This window comes from Rhineura floridana, chromosome 16 (genome assembly GCF_030035675.1).
Source record: "Rhineura floridana isolate rRhiFlo1 chromosome 16, rRhiFlo1.hap2, whole genome shotgun sequence".
NCBI classification, from domain to species: Eukaryota; Metazoa; Chordata; class Lepidosauria; order Squamata; family Rhineuridae; genus Rhineura; species Rhineura floridana.
Genome location: NC_084495.1, coordinates 10676664 through 10699706, shown reverse-complemented (window position 1 = coordinate 10699706; position 23043 = coordinate 10676664). Strand labels below are relative to the sequence as shown.

Sequence of the window (23043 nt, the reverse complement as noted above, 5' to 3'; positions counted from 1 at the left end):
CTTGCGGGCTTCCCCCAGGCACCTGGTTGGCCACTGTGAGAACAGGATGCTGGACTAGATGGGCCACTGGCCTGATCCAGCAGGCTCTTCTTATGTAGTTCAGTAACATCTGGAGGGCCAAAGGTTCTCCACACCGGATGCATGCTTCTTTGAACTCCTTGGAGGAAAGGCAGATGTGTGTGAAATACATGCATGTATGAATCATCCTTGAGATCAAGACTGATGATTTTTGCACTTTTAAAGCAACAACAGTACAACAGGAAAGATAGACAGTAGTCTACAGGCCTGGCTTCGCCTAGGTATTGAAACCAAATTTTATTTTGGAAAATGACATTACACACACCTTGCAAATGTACATTTAGATGAAAGGGAAAATGTGTAACAAATATTAAGAGCAAAGCTATCGAATGAATGGGTGCCTCCATTGCATGGCATCCAATTACAGAAATGATCCAGTTGGGGTGAGGAAGAGGTTGGGTGGGATATAACAAGCAATAAAAACAGCTCACAACACTTCACTGGCAGAAGGGAAAAGAAGTAAATGAAAATTGGCTCTAGAACATCAGACCTTCTAAGAAATACTCCTATAGGGAAAGAGGCATAAGACGCATGGATCCAGGACACATCTGTTTCGTTCGTTCTTCTGTGCAAGTTCCACAAAAGCCCCTGGTTTGTGTGCAGAACCACAGATTCTAAGGCTTTGTCTATTTTGTTCTTTATCAACACAGGAGCCATGATCACTTGACACATGAAATAGTAAGCCCTCTGATCACCAATGTCTGTGGAGGAGGAAACAGCTTTATAACCCATAGCATTCCTACAATGTGCTACTACGTTGGATGCTTCCTACCCCATGTCAAAAAATGCAAGTGAAATTGGTACATGAAGATCTGTTAGGTTATTGACATAATTAAAAAGAGAAACCCTATGAAACTACAACCCTGAATTGCACTTTGTATAATGCTCTGTTTCCATAAAGAGATAAAATCAAAGCAGCCTGCTTTCGGAAGCATTTAATAAGGTGATACAAACAAAGGCAGCTGACTGAATAGTACCTGTTTGTTACAAAAGTTTACAGTCAGTGATTGTTTAGGCTTTGCTCTGTCATTTCTCTATGTCCATATCTATCACTTAAAAACTACGAGAGACCAAGGGAGTGAAGGCGAGGGAAAGGGATTTAAAACCATGAGATGTCAGTACCATGCATTTACTCTCAAAAGCTTGTTCACTAGCAAGCTAAAATGGCCACAACTACCACCACTAATTGACATTTGTCAACTAAGCACCCTACATTCTACCTCTAGCCATGGAACTGAAGCTTTCTTTTTAATAATAAAAAGACACCCCCCAAAGAACTCTCATCAATAAAATTGTTTTCTGTACAAGTTGAATGGCACAAAAAAAGGGGACAGAATGCTTTAAGCAGCCCACCACAATCGGAGAATGCAGAATTTGTTCAAAACATGCACCTTAAGAGAGGAAAGCAGAATCATTGGTTTAAAGCTGCAATATATTACAAAATGATGTGGGTGAGACCTCTTGGCATGGAGCCTCCAATGATCATTTGTTTTGTGGAACATTTTTTCAAAATCCCCAAACGATATGTTAAGAATAACGGTAGATTTATCTAAGTGAGACCAAGGTACTTAAAAAAAATAGAATCACCTTCTGCTGGGATCCCCACTGAAAGTTAATTTACAAGAAGAGTGGATTTCCCCCCCTCCGACCACAAGAACAAGGAGAACGCAGCACATGAGCCTAAGGTTCTGTGCGGTTTCCCAGTGGTGACTGACCTGACCTCAGTGGGTAAAAAAATCATGCCACTGCAGCCACAAAAATCCCTTGTGGGAGCCAGTTCCTTCATGTGGCTATAGCCATGAATGACTCTGCATGAGGTATTGTAGAACAATGATATGGGACGCCACTCTGCTGGGTGAATTTGCCACACACACATCCTTTTGGGAGAAGACGTGTGTTGGTCTCTCCCAGTGGGGGTCTGGGAGCAGAGCTTGGAAAAGTTACTTTTTTGAACTACAGCTCCCATCAGCCTAATCCAGTGGCTATGTTGCCTAGGGCTGATGGGAGTTGTAGTTCAAAAAAGTAACTTTTCCAAGCTCTGTCTGGGAGCTATAGGAATATGAGAGCTCAATTGGATTTAAGGTAAGAGTTTGGCTACTGAAGCCCACCTGGCCCCCTACACAGCATCCTCCTCTTTGCAGCATCCATCCTCCTGCTCTTTACATTACGGGCTTTTACTAGCCACCCTTTATGAGGGCTGAGTAGGATTTTGGGTAAGGGAGGATTCCCTGATTGGCCATTGGGACTCCTCTTTTTTCACACATTCCCTATTGTAGAGTTTTTTTTAAGATGGCTTTTGAATTGTTATTGCGCATGTTTGGCATGCAATGTAGGCAGGGAAGAAAATTTAAGAACGTAATTAACACCCTGAGGTGTTATTGGGTTAAGGGCACCCTTGAGACCCCTTTTGCAGTCTCTGGGTTGGGGGTCCTTCTGGGTGCGCTTTAGGCCTGGGGTGCCCATCCTGATGAATGCTGGATAGCTGGGCCTAGGGGTGCATTATGAGTGCATATCCTCAAGGCTCACTTCACAAGGAAGTAGAATTTTCTCCCAGTCCTTGTCTGAGGAGCCAAGGAATGTGGGTGTTTGCTTGCCCAAGGGTTTTGGAGGGATGCTTCCCTCCCAGATGTGAATTCAGCCTCCACTCCTTCCCCTGCCACCCACACTTCCATAATTCTCATTGGCTTGCAGATCTTCTGTTGCTATATTTAATAAATACAACCTTTCCACCATTACTCCTCTTCTTCCCAAGTCAAACAACCAGAGAGAGAGAGCAGAAGGCAAGTGGTGCATGATGCTCCATCTCATTGCTCATGTCACATACTCAGAGAGAATGGCTCAATGGGCAGTGACATCAAGGAAGAGGAGGAGGAGAAGGGTCAGAGGACTGCTTGCTGGGGTGTGGGCCTTGGTAAGTGCCCATTTCCAGCCCAAGGGCTATGCACCCCCATGGGCAATCTTTTGGAAGTAGCATACCAGTGGTCAGCGAGGCCAGAGGCCAAAGACCAAAGTAGATGGAGCAACAAATCTCTCTCTTTCTCTCTCTCTCTCTCTCTCTCTCTCTCTCACACACACACACACACACACACACACACACAAACACACACACAGCTCCACCTTGTCCATACCAGCAAGTGGCATTATCACAGTTCACAGACACATTCCAGCCAGCAAAAAGCACTCAAAGAGGGTGCAGAAAAGGGCAAATGAGGGGGTGTGGTCTGGGGAGAGGGGTGTGATCTAGGGAAGCATGTGGCCTGAAGAGATCAATATAGTGACTTGAGGTTCCTCACCCCCAATTTAAGTCAATTAACATCCTACTTTCACAGGTTGTTTACCTAATGAAATGAGTGATATTTTGTTGGGGAAGCGTGTCAGTTCGAGTTTGGCAAACCAGATTTTTGAGGCATGGGAATTGATGCCATCACACAGTCTCAGCATGTGTTGACCTCCTTCTGTGATGCAGTTCCATGTGGACCTTACTCAGAGGTGATTAGGAAAAAATGATCTCTTGATGAAAAGCATCTTGAAGATCTGCTCAAAGGTACATGATCTTTGTTGGACAAAAGACCCCAGTTTGTCCAGTGACATAAACCATAAAAATCCTTCCCCAAATTTATCATATTACTGTGCTGATATTCCTCAAAGGTGGCTTATGAAACCTTTTGCTAAAAAGAAGTATTAGACAAATCCATTAGAGAAAGAAACAAAAGCCACCCCTTAATCTAAATTAATTCATCCTTTTTTACAAACATTCGTTAAATATGTCATTTAAACAAAGCAAAAATTCCCCGACCCTGTAAAATGCAACAGCTTCTATAAAGGACATGACCTTCAAGGTTCTGTACAGGGAGTTTAAAGTATGCCAGCTAAACTTTAAACCCTGCCTTTTTTTATTGGTCTTTCAAAACTCCCGTGCTCTTTTATTCCACCCTCATCCAACACAGAAGAAAATATGTTATGACCTCTTGGTTATATTATACTGCAGCTTTTTTTTAATGAATGGGGGGGGGAATCATACAAAATCAGCTCAGAAACTCAAGACAATAACTGACCATCAGGTTTTCTTTCAGCTGCCTATTTCCCTGGCCACAGTTCACTTCGCTAAAGAGCTGTAGTTCAGATTCCAGAAGGCAGCACATGTTTCATGCAGATGACATTGGGAGATTATTATTACTGCTATTTTTGTCAATGTGCAGTGCATGTTCATGATTAAGAACACTGGCTAGTGGCATATATGCATCCAATTAGAGCATTTTTTTTTGGCCTGTGCTTCTCAGAACTCTTCTTTGTAAAGTCACATCCAGACTCTTAGTATTTTGCAGGAGGAATTCAGTCACATACTGGATATTCAGGTTTGCACAATTAAAGTGGATTGCTCTGTCACAACCAATCCACTTTTTTTAAAAAAAAATCCAGACTTCTGCAGTTAGGAAAGTGATGGGGAAATGCACAAGCAAGTGTGGGATAAAAGATGGTTTAATGGGAAGATGTATAAGCACCCTGCAAGCAAATCAGGATGAATGCTCAATAAAGAACAGACACTGTCTAACCTCCTCCATCAACTTTGTGCAAGCCAGTCAGGTTCAATTCTCAATAGATGGGTCATCTGGAGGAACCATAAGATAACAGGGTGCCAAGACAAGGAAAGGGAGAAGTGGAAAGTTGGACGAGCTACTAGAAGCCGTACACCGGATGTGGTGGAGCCTGCTACACTAGTTTCCTGGCGGGTGGGTTACCATGGTTTACGGTGAAGTGGCTGGACAGGATGAAGTGGCATGGAGGTTGGTGAAGTGGAAACGCAGAGGTGGAGCCAATCCGGTACACCTGCTGGTGTGTTTGCACTATGTTTCCACCTTGGCCCTCCCTCTGTGAGTAAGCAACAGTAACTCACCTGCTGTGAAGCATTGTAGCTCCATCCTACCCAACAATCCTTTTCTGCTTGCTACTTTCCAGATCTTGCTAACATTTTGTTAACTGAAAAGACAAGTCGTGTATAAAAGTTTCTTCTTTGTAAAAGTGCTCTCTCTCTCTCTCCTAAGCTGACAAATGTCAGTTGCTGGGATGATCTGCAGTTGAAATGAGAAGTGATCTGACAGGTCATTCCTATTTTAGTGTGTGGTCTGTGTCATGGTTTCTTGTGAATATGGATAGTGGAGAAATTCAGTTTAGTTCACACTGTAATGCGAACCTACCTAATTTGCTCTTATGCGGGCCCTTCCCTAGGATACTTAAACCTTCTCTGGAAGGATGCTTTCATTAGCTCAAATGATAATGCTTTCATTATCAAAATCTTTCTTGATAAATTGAATCGGTTAGGTTTCTCATTGGACTTTCTTTCCACACGAGTTTGAGACGGCAAAACGGGTTATTGAAAAACAGATTAAAGATATTGACTTTCAATACTCAATGTCAAATGCTTGTAAAACCTGCTCACCTTTGCACTTAGATCTGAGCTTTGAATTCCCTAAATACACTGCATATTTGGATAATTTGACCATTCCAAAATATCACCATGCCTTTTCCAGAGTCAGATTTAATTGTCTTCCCTCAGCAATATTAGAAGGACATTATCAAGGTGTGCCCTATGAAAATCGGTGATGTGCCTGTAGGAATGCTGATGTTGAATCACTGGCCCATGTCTTTTTTGTCTGTAACTTCTATAAGGATGAACATACTAGATTTCTACACCCTATTATGGAAAATTTTCCTGGTAGGTCTGTGGATTGGTACTTGAAATATCTCTTGGCTGATACCAACAAGTCGACCACAGAGTTAGTAGCCAAGTTCCTTAATTCAATTCAAAGAATACGCAAGATGGTCCTCCTTTTAAATACTAATGTCTCTTTTTAAAAGTTATATTTACATTTATATTCTATTGCATATTTTAAATGTTTTATGGAATCCTTTTCTATTTAATGATTTGTCTATTGGGTCTGTGACCACACAATAAAGTATATTGTGTTATATTATACTAACTTGCACTTCCTGAAACAATACGCAAACCGTACAATCAGGCAACACGTGATCTGAGGCAGATTTGAGGATCGGCGGCTTCGTGGGGGTGGGGAGCACAAGAACAAATGAGCTCTGCTAGATTAGACTGCAGGTCCATCCAGTCCGCCTCTTGTTTCCTTCGATGGCCTATCAGATAGCTTTGGGAAGCCAATATGGAGGCCATCAGCAACATTCTTCACTGCTGTCTCTCAGCAACTGGTATTGAGTGGCATCCTGCCTCTGAACCTAGACGTTCCATATACCCCTCATGGTGAATAGTCCCTGGGAGCCTTGTTCTTCTCCTGATGAATTTGTCAAACCTCATTTTAAAGCCATCTAAGCCGGTGGCCTAGAGAGCCAGTGTGGTGTAGTGGTTAAGGTGCTGAACTACGATCTGGGAGATCAGGGTTTGAATCCCCACACAGCCATGAAGCTCACTGGGTGACCTTGGGCCAGTCACTGCCTCTCAGCCTCAGAGGGAGGCAATGGTAAAAACCCCTCTGACTACCGCTTACCATGAAAACCCTATTCGTAGGGTCGCCATAAGTCAGGATCGACTTGAAGGCAGTCCATTTCCATTTTCAAGCCAGTGGCCATCATTATTTGTTGTGGCAGTTAATCTAACCTCTGCGGTCAACTCTGTGCAAGCCAGTCAGGTTCATTTCTCAATAAATGAATTGCACATCTTGTCCTGTAGCAACAGCACCAGTTTCTCCAGCTCAGTTCTCTTAGAATTTCTGGGTCTTCACAGAGGAATCTTGGATGAACTCATAAGGCATCCTTAACCCAGGTTCTGATTCATTCCCTAATTGTCAGACCTTCCTCCTAAGCAAGTAAAATGTAACACCTTTATTTCAGCGGATGGCAAATACCAACATTTTACATCATGTAAAAAGACAGGGTTGGATTTAAATAAATCCTGCCCAGAGTTGACCCACTGAAATTAATAAACCTATGTTAGTAATGTCTATTGACTTCAGTGGGTCTAGTCTGCATAAGATTAACATGGAATAACAACCATTATTCTTATAAAAGATTGGGAGGATCTAAACTAAGTTAGTTGAAATTAGTGTCCATTCAAATCTGTTGCGCTTAAATCATGACTAGGGGTGGGGTAGTTAATTGATTCAGTTTACATTTAAAGCTGAATCTATCAAATTTGCACATTCTGAAACAGTATAACTGAAACACAGCCATCTTTCAAAATTTGTGGTTATCCGAATTTTGTAATGCAGTTCTCCAACCAAAAACTGTTTACAAAAATGCATATATTAGGGGAAAATGAATATATTAGTGAAAATAACATACAAAAATGCATATTAGGAGAAATTGCTTTCAAAATGTGTTCAAAAGGAGAGAACTGAAACTGCCAGACCTTCCATCCTTAGCAGTGACAAACTTGTCCCATTGATTTTAGTGGGAATTAAGTTCAGCTAATTTTGTCTGAATGCAACCAGCGCTGTGCTGAGCTCTGCTCATGTTTTGTTTGTCTGTTAAGATCTTTGATCCCTGCATGACATGCATTCTTTTTTTTTCTCCCTCGTTTTGCAGGGAGTGGAGCATCTTTGGAGAAAAAAGTGTGGGATTTTTTTCTCAAGAAAAGAACTTTAAACTTGAGAAAAATGCCATTTGTGGTCAGAACCCTTGCAGACAAGCGTCCAGCCAGCAGGCCTTTTTGGGATGACCATGTGGCCACACGATATTGTAAAGTCACAAGACTATTCCATGAAATGATGCGGGGCCATCAGCCCATCTGCAAAGCACCCCATGCTGCTATGAATGCAAACTGGACTTAAAAAACATATTTGCCCTAACATTTCTATTAAATTATTTAATTCGTACAGTAGGACAACCCTACTTGCCCTGTTCCATGACTTTTGGGAGGGGGTAAAATTCTAGCCCACCGGCTCTTTTAGGAAGGGTCTTTGCTTCACCTCAAATGATCAAAATGAAGCCTTGGATAGAGTCCCATAAATACAGCTGACACCGCCTTTTCTCTATGAACACATGTGGACGATGCAGTTTTTTGCTGTATGCCAGTTGTGAGGAGAATGTAGCTGGTGTAGGCTGCTTCCATGTGATGCCCCAGAAGCTTGATGGGATGTGGGGGCATCCAGACTAGAAGTGAGGGTACGTGAGAGCAACACCCTTAAGGACAACATAACCCATGCACAGCTGTTGGATACAATGTGGTGCCTGGAGACTTTAGAGGCAAGTCCCACTGGGGAAGATACAGAGGAGGGGAACAAGGAAAGCACAAGGAAAGAGGCTTTGACCGAGGAGGAAAGGGACAAAAGAAGGAGGCTGCTTTCCCTCAGCAAGGGCTGAGGAACCAGGAAGGGAAGAGAAAAAGGGAAGAAAGAGGGGAGAGCCTGGGGCTATTAACCCCAGTGGTGAGCCAAGAGAAGAGAAAAGAGGAAGGAAGAAGCATGGGACCAGAGGAGACTGCTGGCTCCAATGGCAGTGGGGCAGTGAATCCACTTTGGGTTTTAGTCTGAACTTTCAAGGAGCTGTCCAAGGTGCTGAACCTATTTTGGACTAAAACCCAGAGTGGATTCACTGCCCCACTGACATCAAAGCCACCAGTCTCCACTGGGTGAAACATAGGGAAACTATATATATATATATATATATATATATATATATATATATATATAAAACACATTTAAAAAAAGGCTCTAAGATGAAATGGGATAACCAAAGTCTCTGAAGCTAAAAGACCACCTGGAGTTCTGAGGATCTTTGGAACCTTAGGCAGGGCAAATTCATCATTAATGCCCCCTCTTGTTCAATTTTCCTTTTGAAAAATGCTTGAGCACTAGAAAACTTGGGTATGGGGGTAAGCAACAGCTGATGTATGTGTGTGTGTTTGTGCACACCCATTTGTTTGTGTAAAAACAGAAGGCAAAATGTGACAGCTGCATTGTGAGCAAAATTTACTTTAATCATTAGGGTTGGAGCTCCATTTTCTTACGTCCTTTCTTTCAGAATATATACAGATGTTAGGCATGCAAATAGTTTTATGGCAGATGGTCATCTCACCCTTCTAGCTTCACTCTCATGGAAATGTGCCAAGTTGAAACTGATTTGACTTTAAATATTTACATCTACTGTTGGGTCACTGCAAACCTACATCATTTTCAAGTTGGAGAATCAGCGTGGGGGTTATGTATCTATGTATGTATTATTTAGGGCCCCTCTAGATATCTTTCTTATTGTGCATTCATGGTGATTTGTGCCCATGACAATATTGAGACAGTTATACCGAATCCCGCTTTTAATACTGTTTTTGCCTGCAAAAGTTTCAGGGTGGACACACTGCTTTGTTTCTAATCAGTGCGTGTCCCGTAACTTCTTGCTGAAATCCTGTAACTTTCTATACCGGAGGTGGTGGTGGCGGCAATAATGCAGTAAAACTGAGGAAGCATCCAAGAACAATTAGTAAAGCAGAATGATGTGTGGATGGTCCAGTATAAATCCACCACTAATCCACTATTATTGGGTCAATGACTCATGGCCGAATACACTTGCAAAAAAATACCAGTCTGGAGGGCCCTTAACCATCTCAGTGTCTGTTATTTCAATTTCTAGCCCACCCTTCAGTGAGTTACATTACCAGGGTGGGTTACAATATACAAGATAAACCTTAAAAATCAGTAACATGGCTGTCTGTTTCCCCCAGACCTGTAGATTCTAATCCAAAATTGTCTGTGTTTATACAGAAGAAAAGAAAAAGACATCAGAAGTACTAGTACCACAACTTCCATGACGCATCTAGCTTGGCCCTGACACCCTCACCTTTCTTGAAAGGATGTCCCATCAAATTTATCCGAACTTAGTTTATGGATTCCAATAGGCCATACACAGCTATCCCAGCCACTTGGAGGAGCAACAAAGCATTGGATGCACACTGTGGATGTCACCCAAAGCATGTGCAGAGCATTCCTTTAACACTAAAAAGAACAGGAGTAAATTTAGCAGAACTCCAGGGAACTTGAGATGGTAGTCTTGGAATTGAAAGAGATTGGAAGATTATAAAGATTTAAGGCTCCTGTAAGACTGCTGCCCAATCTAGAACAATACTATCTATTCTAGGGGTAGCCATCATTTACCTTAGATATGTTTTTTTTGGACTACAACTCTCATAGTTCCTGACCACTGGCCATGCTGGCTGGGCCCGATGGGAGATGAAGTCCAGCAGCATTTTGAGGACATGATTTTGGCTCCTCCTAATCTACTGAAGTTGGCAATAATTCACAGACAAGTTCTATTTCCCCATCTCTGCTTGGGGATATCCAGTCCTGGACTTGTGCTCTTATGCATATGAAACATGGATAACACCAGTAAGCTCCACCCTCCTCCTCAGTTCTATAATATGTTTGAGAATATGAATGGCTTAAAATGCTTGGTTTTGAATGACAGCATCCTTAGAATGATCCCAGTTAATCTCTGGAAGCAAGAAGACACCCTCCTCTAAGGGAAATTTAGCAGTGCCTTTTGCAGCAGAGTCAGTGCAACTGTCCTGTCCTATAGAACTTGGTGAGGAAGATTATTTAAAAACAAGAGGAGGAAGAGATGGTAAACTGGTGTTTGAACATAACAACAGCCCTTCTGGATCAGGCCAAAGGGGGCCTAACTAGTCCAGCATCTTGTTCTCACAGTGGCCAACCAAATGCCCCAATGGGAAGCCTGCAAGCAGGACGTAAGTGGAACAGCATTCTCCACACCTGAAATTCCCAGCAGATGAGATTCAGAGGCATGCTGCCTGCAACATTTGTTAGACCAGAGTTTTTTAGTTGCATTCCAGGAACCTCTGGGGTTCCTGGAAGACTTAGCAACAGTTCTTCAGTGACAAAATCAGTAGTAGCAGCAGCCAGGCTCCTCCAAAACTTGCCAACTATTCTCAGTTGTCTCCTGTCATTTGCTCTAATTGCAGAAGAATGTTGGGTGTGTTCTAGGGAGGCCCAATGCCAGCACATAGCTCTACTTGGGCCATCCAGACAAGCTAGCAGAACCACCTGCTGATGCCTCCACAAGCCAGTCAATGGATACTGGGTGGCTCCAGTGGGTGTTTCGGAGCCATCATTTCAGTTTCCCACATGGCCCTGATGTGGCGTCCCTCTCAGGTATTGTGAGAAACCAAAAATTCAATTCAAACTTAAATGAGGCTTCCAGAAGCTATCCCCAGTTTTAGGGCCTACTCTCAATTCACATGGGATGATAATGAGGGCCCAACAGTCCTGTCTGGTGATTTCTTGTGGATTTGAATCCTAGAACACTTCCAGCATGCTCTGTAATGTAGAGGAGACAAGCCAATGAAGATATTGATTCTCTCCAGCTAGGATGTACGGAAAACCACCATCCTAGAAAGTCATTGTTAGTACCAGTGTTGAGACCACCCGCCTCATGCGTACCAAATGTGCTTACACCAATAAGTCAGGTATAAGAGAAGTGCCCTGTAATCCTCTTTTTCTTTTTTCTTTTAAATAACATTTCCAAGAGTTTGGAGCTGAACACACCTAGCATTGTACACAGTGCTATTCTGCATGCATTTTTTAATTTTATTTTGTACAAAGATTCATGCAACATCAACTATACAAGCAGTTTCACATCAGACATGGTCACTGATTTCTACCTACAGCAAGAATGTTTACCTGAAGAATTGCTTCTAAAACCTGGGAGTCTGGCCCTTTACCCTGTTTCTCTTTTGTAGGCTTTGAATGGCTTTTCTTTTCCTTGTGGAAACAAAAGAACTACCTTCTCTTTCCATTAGACTGCTGTATATTTGCTTGCTGATGCGATGTGTGGCATTACATGAACTCTTATAAAAGCCTAATCTTGCCACAGTCCTCTATGCAGGAGAGTCTTGCACATTATCGGTGCGCATCAGGCAAGGAAGTCTTTATTGGACCAGGCTCTCAGATATGCCACTATTAAGTGCAGGGGTGGGGAACCTTTGGCCTTCCAGATGTTGCTGAACTACATCTCTCATCATCCCCGGCCTTGGCCACACTTTTCAGGGCTGATGGGAGTTTGTAGTTCGACAACATCTGGATGGCCAAACGTTCCCCACTCCTGATTAACTGCAATCAAATATAAAAGCCTATTGCTGAATTATTTCTTTAAAGAAAGTATTGTTGTTGTTGGTAAATTGGGAGCCCACTCCATGTAAACAATGTTCTACTTAAGTAAATAAGAAAATAAAAAACCCTGATGGATTGGAGCGAAAGTCCAACACTTTGTCTACCAACAGGGACCAGCATCTGGAAAGCTAGCAAACAAGGGATGAAGGCGACAGCTTTTCCCAGCTGCTTGCCACCAGCATTTGCCATTCAGAGGAATGCTGCCTCTGAGGTTCCATTTAGCTATCGTGATGAACAGCATTAACCATCTAGCTTGTCTCCTGTTGATGGGACGAAGAGTAGAGAACAGAGTATAACATTCAAAAGACTCGACAGTACACCTGCCAATTGTAGGCTCCGTTCCTGGGCCTTGCACAAGAATAGCAATCAAATGGACGGTAACCAAGTGTGTGTAGGATCTATTTCTAGGGAGGTGAGGGGCAGGAAAAGGAGTGGTGGTGTGTATTCCACATGGCCCACTTGATGTGGATCATTTACTTCCTGTTTACTAACTGGATTGTAGATAAGGGCAAGAACTTTTAGTTTCTGGATGGAGAAATACGAATATTGCTGCTCCATATTACTGTGAAGTGGTGCTATCACAGAGTAGTGCTGCCTGACCATCTTGTAACCAAACAGAATTGCTCCGCTCCACATCCATCCAGTGCATTGCCTCTGGTCCCAGTCTGAGGGCAAGTGAGGAGCAGCCCTTCAAGACTGAGCGGAGAGAGAACAGAAGATCAAAGCTGGAGCAAAGCTACAATGTCACAAGCAAGGCCCCATCTGCACTAAACATTTAAAGCAGCACCATGCCACTTAAAACAATCATGGCTTCCTCCAAAGAATCCTGGGGACTGTAGTTTGTAGACGGTTTTGAGGGTTGTTAGGAGACCCCCTTTTCCCTTCACAGAGTTAAAATTTCCAGAGTTGCCTGGGGAGAGGGATTGACAGATCAACCACTCTGGGAACCATAGCTCTGTGAGGGGAATAGGGGTCTCCTAACAACTACACTTCCCAGGATTCTCTGGGGGAAGCCATGGCTGTTTACAGTGGCAAGATACTGCTATAAAAATGAGGTGCAGATGAGACCCCCAAGCACAACTCCAAGTCGCCTGGGGCATGGTTTTCAGCAAGTCACAATCTACGCTGTTGTTCACACCCAGGATTCAGAGCCTCATACGGGTACACAGTGCCCCCTCTGTGAGGGACAGCTTGCTGCTTCTGTTACCAATACCTGGGGGCATGAACTGGCTCTGTTTCAGAGCCATTTGGCAGCTTTAGGGGCAGTGCCTTCTAGGTTAGTCCCAGGAAGCCATCTCCAGAATTGACCAAAAAACAACACCCTACCAAAGTCATCCTTGACACCAGTCCCTAGGAGGCTGTAGAGAGCACTTTCCCACCAGATGATCCAAAAATATTTTACGGCATCAACAAAAGGACTCACTTGCCAACCCCTCCCCAATCCCTCCCCATGAGGTAGAGAATTACTGTCCCTATTTGACAGATAAGGTAAATTGAGGCACCAAGAAATTAAGAGACCTGCTCCAATTCGTACACCAGATCTGCCAGATATCAAACACGCATTGGAAAAAAAATTCTCCTGGAGGCCTTCCCTGTACTTTCTCATCAAGGCCAGCCTTCCCCACAGTGATCTGACCACTGAACTTACATGAATGCTGAATCTTCTGAACCAAAGTTTAGATAGATTTGGCCAAACAATGGCATAGTGGTAAGGAAATCCTAGATTTTTATTGCTTGGCTTAACAAATGGTAGAGCTTCACATGCACTTGTGACGTAGGGTCCCTATTAAAACTGTAGTGTTTGGGTAGTCGGAACCTTTCTGTTTTTAAATATATATATATAAATCACAAGCTTGGCTTACTCACATTGCCAAATGAATCTCAAACATGCCAGTGGCCAACAATGCAAAAGCCAACCACCAAATAACAATTTCAAGAAATAGCTAAGCTTTGTTTTTCTCGAATAGCCAAGAGTTGTTGTAAAGTTAAGTACCCCAGGGGTAGTGTTATTAATTAATAGCATTTACTAGTCTGTATGGCCTTTCCACTGTATACAAATTGCTCAAGGCGGCTCACAGAAAGAAGTTGCGAAATGAAAAGCATAACCTTGCCAAAAGTACAATTATCACAATACATTCTCACAACTTTCAACGCGATTGCAAAGGAATCTAAAGAAGAGTGGGATAAGCAATCTGGAAGGTGGGCTTGTATGAGTATTGCTCTGAAAACAGTTTGCAAGATTACAGAAAGCTTATTCCAACAGATAAGGAATAAGGCAATAAATCTGGTGCCTATATCCAAGCCCAGGAAAAATGGCCAGGTCTGTATAAAACTGTGAACTTTGCATCAATGATTTTTTTTAAAAAAAATGAAATTATTTCTTTAGCTTTCCATTTCAATAGAATGTGTTGCTTCCAGGTAAAAGTTTAAAACACTGTACCATGAACATCCTAACAGTTCTAAAGTCTGAACATCTGGCCGTAGTTAGGATTATTGAAATACAGAAAATGAAAAACGTAAGCTTAAATATATTACAAACACTCTCAAAGTATTAACCATTTTGAACTGATTGCAATATCCCTCCCCACCCCACCCCATGCAGCCCCTTCCCTGTTTGTGTATCTTTGATGTCAGTTTGGCAGTGACTTCTAAACACTTTACTGTGTTGAACTTTTTTGTATATCTTTTTTTAAAAAAGTGTTTTTTTAAGCAAAAGAAAGTCACCAGCTTTTGTTTTTATTTCTTTAAAAAAGGTTCTTGAAGGACTGACTTTAAAACACAGCTAAAATTATTTGTTTTCCTCTACAAAAGTTTCTTGTCATAAAAAAAAAATAACCTAGAGGTGTTAAGACCTGAAAACAATTTTTTTCACAGTGTTTTCAGTGTTGGCTGTTTACAAGGCATTAACAGAGTCCACAGAGACAAACAGATACCATTTCAGTAACTTCATGTCAAGCAGGCCATGTTTATTGCCGGTCATATGTGTGTATATACTAGAGGGGGCTGTACCACCACCACCGTACTGCAGTGGCCAATCTCTGGGGTGGTGGTGGGATGAAACGGAGCAGGAGGAAAAGAAGAGGCTGAGGTGAGTTGAGGGTTGAGGTGAAACAGAAGAGAAAAAGATGAGAAGATGGGACTGAGTTGATTTTTGCTGAGGTGAGGCAGTTTTGGGAGTGGAGAAGCGGGCAGAGAGAGCAAGGTAGGCCCAAATCCCACACAGCTAAAGTATCCTTGTGTATTTATTAAAACATACCCCAGTGTCCAATTTGAGAAGAAAATCATGATATTGAGTTCTCATTCTTTTTTCCTTAACATTGTCTAATCCCCCTTGAACTGGAACGGATTTTAGAAATTGAATTGTCTCCCCCTGGCTGTAAGTAAATTAGAGTTAGGCAATACGCAGCCATCAAACTCGGAGGTGTAAAACTGGAAACAGGTCTGCTTTTGCAGAGTTGCTGGTATTTCATTGGTATTTGGAAAGAAAGAAAAAGTTGCTGGTGGATATACCTGTTTCCCCTCTTGGCCTTCGCACCGAGTTGCTAATGGAAAACTTGCGAAAGGATGTTGTCACCTGCCTTACAGCCAAATATACGATCAGGACTTTGGAGATGTTGGAACTGAAATGTCTGGGGAGGGGATGAAGGTCATGTGCCCTCTGATTTCATGCTGCCAACGATGGCCATTGAGCTTCCCAATGAAGTTACGATTGGCATCCCTTTATCTCTGTCGGTTCATGGGTGTTGGTTTTGTGGCACAGAGGAGAAATCATAGAAAGAAAGAAAGGGAAAAAAAAGACATAACTTTTTGTGTCCTTAGTTTGGTGTGCAAGCACCAGTGACCTCTCTGCTCCTTTTGGCAGAAGTACTGCACCAGAGCATGTGCGACGGACACGGGGAACTGGATTTCTTTACATGGAGTCTCCAAGGGAATCAGAGTCATCCAAGGATAGAGGCAGGTACAAGTCCTGTAGGAAGAAAGGGGGAAAATGTTAACTCCCACAATTGGCCTCTTCTACATCCGCGAGGACTTGCTTCAGTGACTCAGTGACTTGACCAGTCCTATTCATGCATTCATGAAGGGCTGCTGTGTGGAGGAAGAGGAAGACGTTGCCTCTGGGTTCTCGCAGCAACACTGCATACCTCAGCATCTCCACGTCCATCTGTCTCCACCCCCTCGGACCATAGTTGAACTATGGGATTCGCTCCCACAAGAGGCAGTGATGGCCACCAACTTGGATAGCTTTAAAAGAGGCTTAGAAAAATTCTTGGAGCATAAGGCTATCAGTGGCTATGAACCAAGAAGGCCATGCTCGGCTTCCATGGTCAGAGGCAGCATGCTTCTGAATACCAGTTGCTAGAAAACCAAGGAGGGGAGAGTGCTATTGCACTCAGGTCCTGATTGTAGGCTTCCCAGAGAGGCATCTGGTTAGCCACTGTGAGAACAGGAAGTCGGACTAGGTGGGCCATTGGCCTGACCCAGAAGGGCTGTTCTTATGTTCTTACCGCTGAATATCTGAAGGGGGAGTAAGCTCTACTTGCATAGTCTCCCCCACATGATCTGCAGAGGAGCATACACGAGACTAGATGGCTTCAGAAAACCTTCAGAGTTTCACTGAACATGCTTACATCAGAGGGGGAGACCTCATCAGGGCAGTGACACTGGGGTAGGGATGGAAAGATCCTTTCTCTCAGTTTCTCATTTTTCCAATCTTAAACTGAGTTCTCCACATTTCTGCACCAATTTGCAACTTTTTTTAAAAAAAGCTTCATGAAAATTCTCCAGCATCTTAGAGAGAATTTCTCCTAACAAATACATTTTTGTAGGCTGTTCTGACTAATGTACACCCTTTTGCAAGCAATTTCTCATCGTATAATGCATTTTTGTATGGTATTTTCACTCGTATATTCATTTTTATGCACACTTTCCCGTAACATAAACATTTCAAAGGATGGCCGTGTTTCAGTTCTCGTATTATTTCAGAAAGTGCGAATTTGATACATTTGGCTTGAAATTCGAACTGAATCAAATTTCTCACTCATCCCTACACCAGGAGCAGGGCTAGAAAGGCTAATACTTGAGTAGAGCCATAGTCTAGTTCCCCTCTATTCAGCACTGGTTAGGCCTCATCTTGAATACTGCGTCCAGTTCTGGTTTCCGCACTTCAAGAAGTATGCAGACAAACTGGAACAGGTTCAGAGGAGGGCAACAAAGATGATCAGGGGAGTGGAAACCAAGCCCTATGAGGAGAGACTGAAAGAACTGGGCATGTTTAGCCTGCAGAAGAGAAGACTGAGGCGAGATATGATAGCACTCTTCAAGTACATGAAAGGTTGTCACATAGAGGAGGGCTGGGATCTCTTCTCAATCATCCCAGAGTGCAGGACATGGAATAATGGGCTCAAGTTGCAGGAAGCCAGATTTCGACTGGACATCAGGAAAAACGTCCTAACTGTTACAGCCATATGACAATGGAACCAATTACCTAAAGAGGTAGTGGGCTCTCCGACACTGGAGGCATTCAAGAGGCAGCTGGACAGCCATCTGTCGGGAATGCTTTGATTTGGATTCCTGCATTGAACAGGGGGTTGGACTTGATGGCCTTGTAGGCCCCTTTCAACTCTACTATTCTATGATTCTATTATTCATTCTTAGCTACTAGAGGCGTGCTGTGAATAGTACTTTACAGAGCAGGGAGATGGGGCGGGGGTATAGATCTCTGACGGAGGATTCTTAGCACTGCAAGATGCTACAATTCTCAGGATTTGGGGGGGGGAAGCCATGACAGTTAAAGTGGACCAAAAAAAAAAGTTCTAACATGAGCAAAGATATGCCCTGGTTTAGTCACTAAATAAGGATTATGAAAACAAGGATGCATTGCCATTTATTATTTATTTCCATCGCTTCTAAACTGCTCCCCCCATGCCTTTCTCAGCTCCCAAATCAATGCGAAACGCATAAACAAACAAAATCCTCCTGAATGAATTGAGGCCTGAAATATATCAGATAACATCTGAGGACCATCCTTGCTGTGACTATTATCATCATCATTATGAATTGATTAATTAATATACCATTAATATACCGTTTAGTGCCCAAATGGCTTCCAAGCAGTTTACAAATCATAAAAACAACAACTGCACAACATTGTTAAAATATAGCTTAATTAAAAAATACACCATAATTAAAACATACAATAAGGCAGTTCCATTAAAGCATTAAAATATGAATGTCCGTGATTAAAATACACGACAAAACAATCCCATTAAAACAGCACAGCACTTATACCAGAAAAGTGGGGTTAAGAGGTCAAAGGAATGCATGATTAAACAGGTCAATCTTCAAAGTACTTGGGGCGCTGACAATACTGGGGCGTTCTGATGCGACGTGCCACTCAGGCACCACTAGTGGAGACTGGTTCTCATTAGGACTGGTAGGTTGGAAGGCAAGGAGGCCAACAGTACGTGCTCTGGCAAATGGCTAGTGGAGCTAGAGCCAATGACAGGCAGAGCCACCTCATTCTGCTTTTGTCCCCATCTTCTTCCCTGTTAAGTGCCACCAGAACAACGACGAAACAAAGGAGGAGAGTGACAGCCAGTGACACTCCCGAAACCAAGGGTGCAGTCGTCCAGGGTCTCAGAGGGTCTTAGACCCTTTACTTTTTTGGGAGCCAGGCCCCAGCAGGGTCCCTATGTCCCCAGCATCCTATGAGCCAATCAGCATGAAAGGAGAGTGTGTTAGCCACTGGGAAGAGTCTTCTCACTTGCTTCCTTGTCCTTTCCTGCTGATTGCAGCCAATCAGAGTGAAAGGAGTTCCTATTCGTTCCTACTGCAACAAGCAACGTTATGGAGAGTGAGAATTCTGTCACTGCAGAAGAAGAGACAGTGAACACCAATGGTAGCATCCCATCCACACCATCAAGTAGTATGCTGAACTCAGTAATTCAAGCAATATCAGAAAGGACAGTCAAATGGTGACAGTGATAGAGAAGCAGATAGCTGTATTCAAGAATGACCAGATTATTCTATAGATTATTCAGATTATTCTTAGAGTGTTGGATGATCTTAGAAGGGCTGTGAGGGGGCGTGGCTGTGACTATTATGAAGGAAGCCTGCACTTCTGAATTGGCCACTACACTACTGCCCAAGACTGGCTGTCAGTAAGGAGGTAGGCAGGTGGGATGGGGGTGGGCAGCTGAAGGCAGACTGAGCTTGGTGGGGTAGTGCCCCACTTGCCTTAATGAACCAGCCTCCACTGGCCACCACTCACTTGTATGGCCCTGACAGCTTCTCTCTACCTCAGGGGGATCCAATATAGCACTAACAGTAGTATAGTGGTAACTTCAGAAGTGCAGGGCCCCTCCATGATAGTCACGCCACACCGTCTCACAGCCACACCCCCTTTTCCACTTCCCCTGCTCTCCCTGTCATCTCGCGAGTCCACACTCCACTACAACAGACGTCCCTAGGAGCCAATCAGCATGAAAGAGGAGGCTGTGCATTAGCTACCGGGAATAGTCTTCTCTGTGGCTGAATCACCTCCTTTCACTTTGATTGGATGCAATCAGCATGAAAGGGCAAGGACTCTTCTCCGTGGCTGACACGCTCCCTTTTCATGCTGATTGGCTCATACATAGGGACCTGGGTGGCCCCCTGCTCCCCCCCAAAGTAACAGGCCTATAACCCCCCCATGACCCCGGACTACTATACTCCTGAGTGCCAAGTAAGCCCCAGGATTACTGCTAGTGCAGTGGGACTTCCTTCCCTTTCCTTGCCCTGCAACCCTCCCTAAATCTTTTCTTGAGGTTCTTCCAACCCTCTGGAACAGATTTGGGGAAGGTGTGGGGGTGCATGGGGGAAGGGGGGGAAGTCTCATGGTACAAGTGGAAATGATTAATTGAATACTACCCCAACTCTCAAACTGCCAAGTAAATGTGTTTAGGATCATATGAATATATCTGCCTGTTCTGAATTCTGATGGAGCTCTTCTCTGTTAAAATATAATAGTAGTGGTTAAGGTGTTGGACGTAGTGGTTAAGGTGTTAGACTAGGACCTGGGATACCAGGGTTGAATTCCCTACTCATCCATGAAGCTCATTGGGTGACCGTGGGCCAGTCACTGTCTCTCAGCCTAACCTACCTTGCAGGGTCGTTGTCAGGATAAAATGGGAAGGGGGAGAACCATGTATACCACTTGCGAGTCTTTGGAGGAAAGGTGGGAGATAATTGTAATAATAAAAAAGCAAAACCCAGCTGCCAGTGTTGGTGAAACATTTTTTTGCACAACCCATGTGTCACTGAAAATGAAATCAGTGTCATCATCCCATGGTTTTAAATGACAGCTGCCCCTCATTTTGTACGACATGATCCATTGTGGTGGCATGGCTGGGGGGGGGGGGTTCATGGAAAATTAAAATATGTTAGCAACAAACCCCAAGAGCTCCTGCAGGCATTCCTGTCCCAGAAGGCTGCTATGACAGCACCAGCAAAATGTAATTATATAGTACATTACAGCTGGCAGAATGAAGCATTAGCCTCAACATTTTTGACAAGGCTCCTTATAAGGGAATATCAAACTAGCTGCTTAAAGCTTTGTAGATATCCTCATTTCTTCCATTGCTTAATGGAATAGAATTGGCAGTGTTTCAGAATTTTGATGATCAAAAAAGATTCTGTGGTTGATAGTGGAGTAATGAGTGTGCCCAGTTTCCACTCTCATGTGGACAGACTTCGCCCCTTCCTCCCCAGCTGCAATGTAAGTAGTGGATATTGCCAACATTTGGATTTCCTGGCTCCAAAATACAAATTCGGGTTGCAGGTACAGCTTGATTGAAATAAGATGTGAGCATTACAGCCTCAAATGTTCATCTCTGTCTGAGATTCTAATAGCTCTCTGGATTTTGGGATACGAACATTCACAGCCCAGCATTGGAGGTGTCCGGGATTGAACCTGGGACCCTTTATATGAAAAGCTTGTGTTCCATCCCTGAGCGTGTGTTCTACCACATTCCCCAGATACTGATGAAACAAACTTTTTTCCATGTTTCACTCTAAATTCTAAGCCCAAAAGAAGAAGCCAGCTGGAGTGAGCTCCTTCTAAGAAATTCCATCTAATCCCAGATTCTTTTGAGGCCACCATTGGTATGTCAAGACCAGTGTTGTCAGGAAATAGTTTTTCTCAGATTGTTCACTGGAACAAAAAGGTGTGAACTTATAACACCAGTTCTGGACCGACGAACACCAGTTCAGGCTGCCCCTCCGGACCACTAGCCCACTTCCTGACCTGCTATTGTTCTTCCTAGTGGCCAGATGCTCATGAATGCTGTCACAAGGACATCTGCAGCAGGAATGGGGAAAATGAGGCCCACCAGAAGCTGATGGACTCCAATGGTCCATTATATGTGGAGCTGCCTTTGAAGACTGTCCAGCATAGCTTATGCAGAACACGGTAGCTAGATTGTTGACTGGGACAAGATACAAGACAACATGAACACTGGTTCTGGCCCAACTGCACTGGCTGCCAATTTGTTTCTGGGCCCAGTTCAGTTTCTGGGGAAGGGCTATAGCGGAGTGGTTAGAGCATCTGTTTGGCATGCAGAAGGTCCCAGGTCCAATCCCCAGAATGTCCTGGTAGGGCTGAGAAACACTCCTGCCTGAAACCATGGGGAGCGACTGCCAGTCAGTGTAGGCAAGACTACGGTAGGCGGACCACGACATAAGGCAGCTTCCTGTGCTCTAAGTGCTGATTTTAACCTTTAAAGCCTTATACAGCTTGAGACCCCTATACCTAAAGGACCATCTTTCCCCATATGAACATGTCCAGATCCAGAGATCAGCAGCAGAGGCCCTTCACTGCATTCCACCTCCAAGGGAGGTCTGAAGGATGGCAACAAGAGAGCAGGCCTTCTTTGTAGTAACCCCCATTTATGGAATGCTGTCCCCAGGGAAGCCCACCTGGTGCCAGCCTTGTCACTCTTTTGGTGCTGGGCAAATACATTTTAGTTTTCTTGGGCATTTGGGCAGTACCTATGATATGATAATTGTACTGTTATATCTGTTTTCAATAATGTTTTATTATTTATTGCATTTTTTATTTTGGTTTAGGTCACTTTGGAATTTTTTTTTTTTTAGTGGAAAGCAATGCATTCCTTGAATAAACCCCAACCTCAGCACAGCTACCCAAAATCCTTTGTAAAATGGCATCAGACAGCATGTGCTTCATCATGGCCTACTCCTGCCTGTAGATGGCACAACCTGTGCTGCTCTTGCCCTGAAAATCTATACCTTCCAGAAACTGAAACATACAAGTAAGAACATGAAATGCTATGTGAACAGAATGCTGATGAAAAATGGCAGATGACTAGGTTTATGAATTAAAACCTGCATTTCTGGTGTTGTTGGTGAACAGAGTGAGTATTGTGGGGTATTGTGTTTCAAGGCATATTCTTGCTGTCCTTTCATCAAAACCACAACATTCAGATGAAGCCCGGGATCTTTGAGCATAACCATTGCATTGTAGACCCAGTGTGAGGCAGGTGTGAAAAAGGCAAATTCCATGCTAGGGATCATTAGGAAAAGAACCGAAAATGAAACTGCTGATATCATAGCGCTGTTATACAAATCTAGGGTGCGACCACATTTGGAACACTGTGGACAGTTCTGGTTGCCTTACCTCAAAAAAAAGGATACCTCAGAGTTGGAAAAGTTTCAGAAAAGGGCAACCAAAATGATCAAAGGGATGGAGTGGCTCTCCGACACTGGAGGCATTCAAGAGGCAGCTGTCGGAAATGCTTTGATTTGGATTCCTGCATTGTGCAGGGGGTTG

General features: G+C 43.5%; 1 protein-coding gene across 9 annotated transcripts in view; it reads right to left on the bottom strand.

Annotated features, from left to right (window-relative positions):
* Positions 1 to 14933: 14933 nt before the first annotated feature.
* DCX (doublecortin) overlaps positions 14934 to 23043 on the bottom strand; it is a 147449-nt gene continuing 139339 nt past the window's right edge. For all 9 annotated transcript variants that reach the window (XM_061598738.1, XM_061598731.1, XM_061598733.1 and 6 more), the window contains one exon: positions 14934 to 16185. In XM_061598738.1, coding sequence (XP_061454722.1) covers positions 16129 to 16185 — 57 coding nt within the window. In that variant the 3' untranslated portion in view covers positions 14934 to 16128. The remainder of the gene's footprint in view (positions 16186 to 23043) is intronic.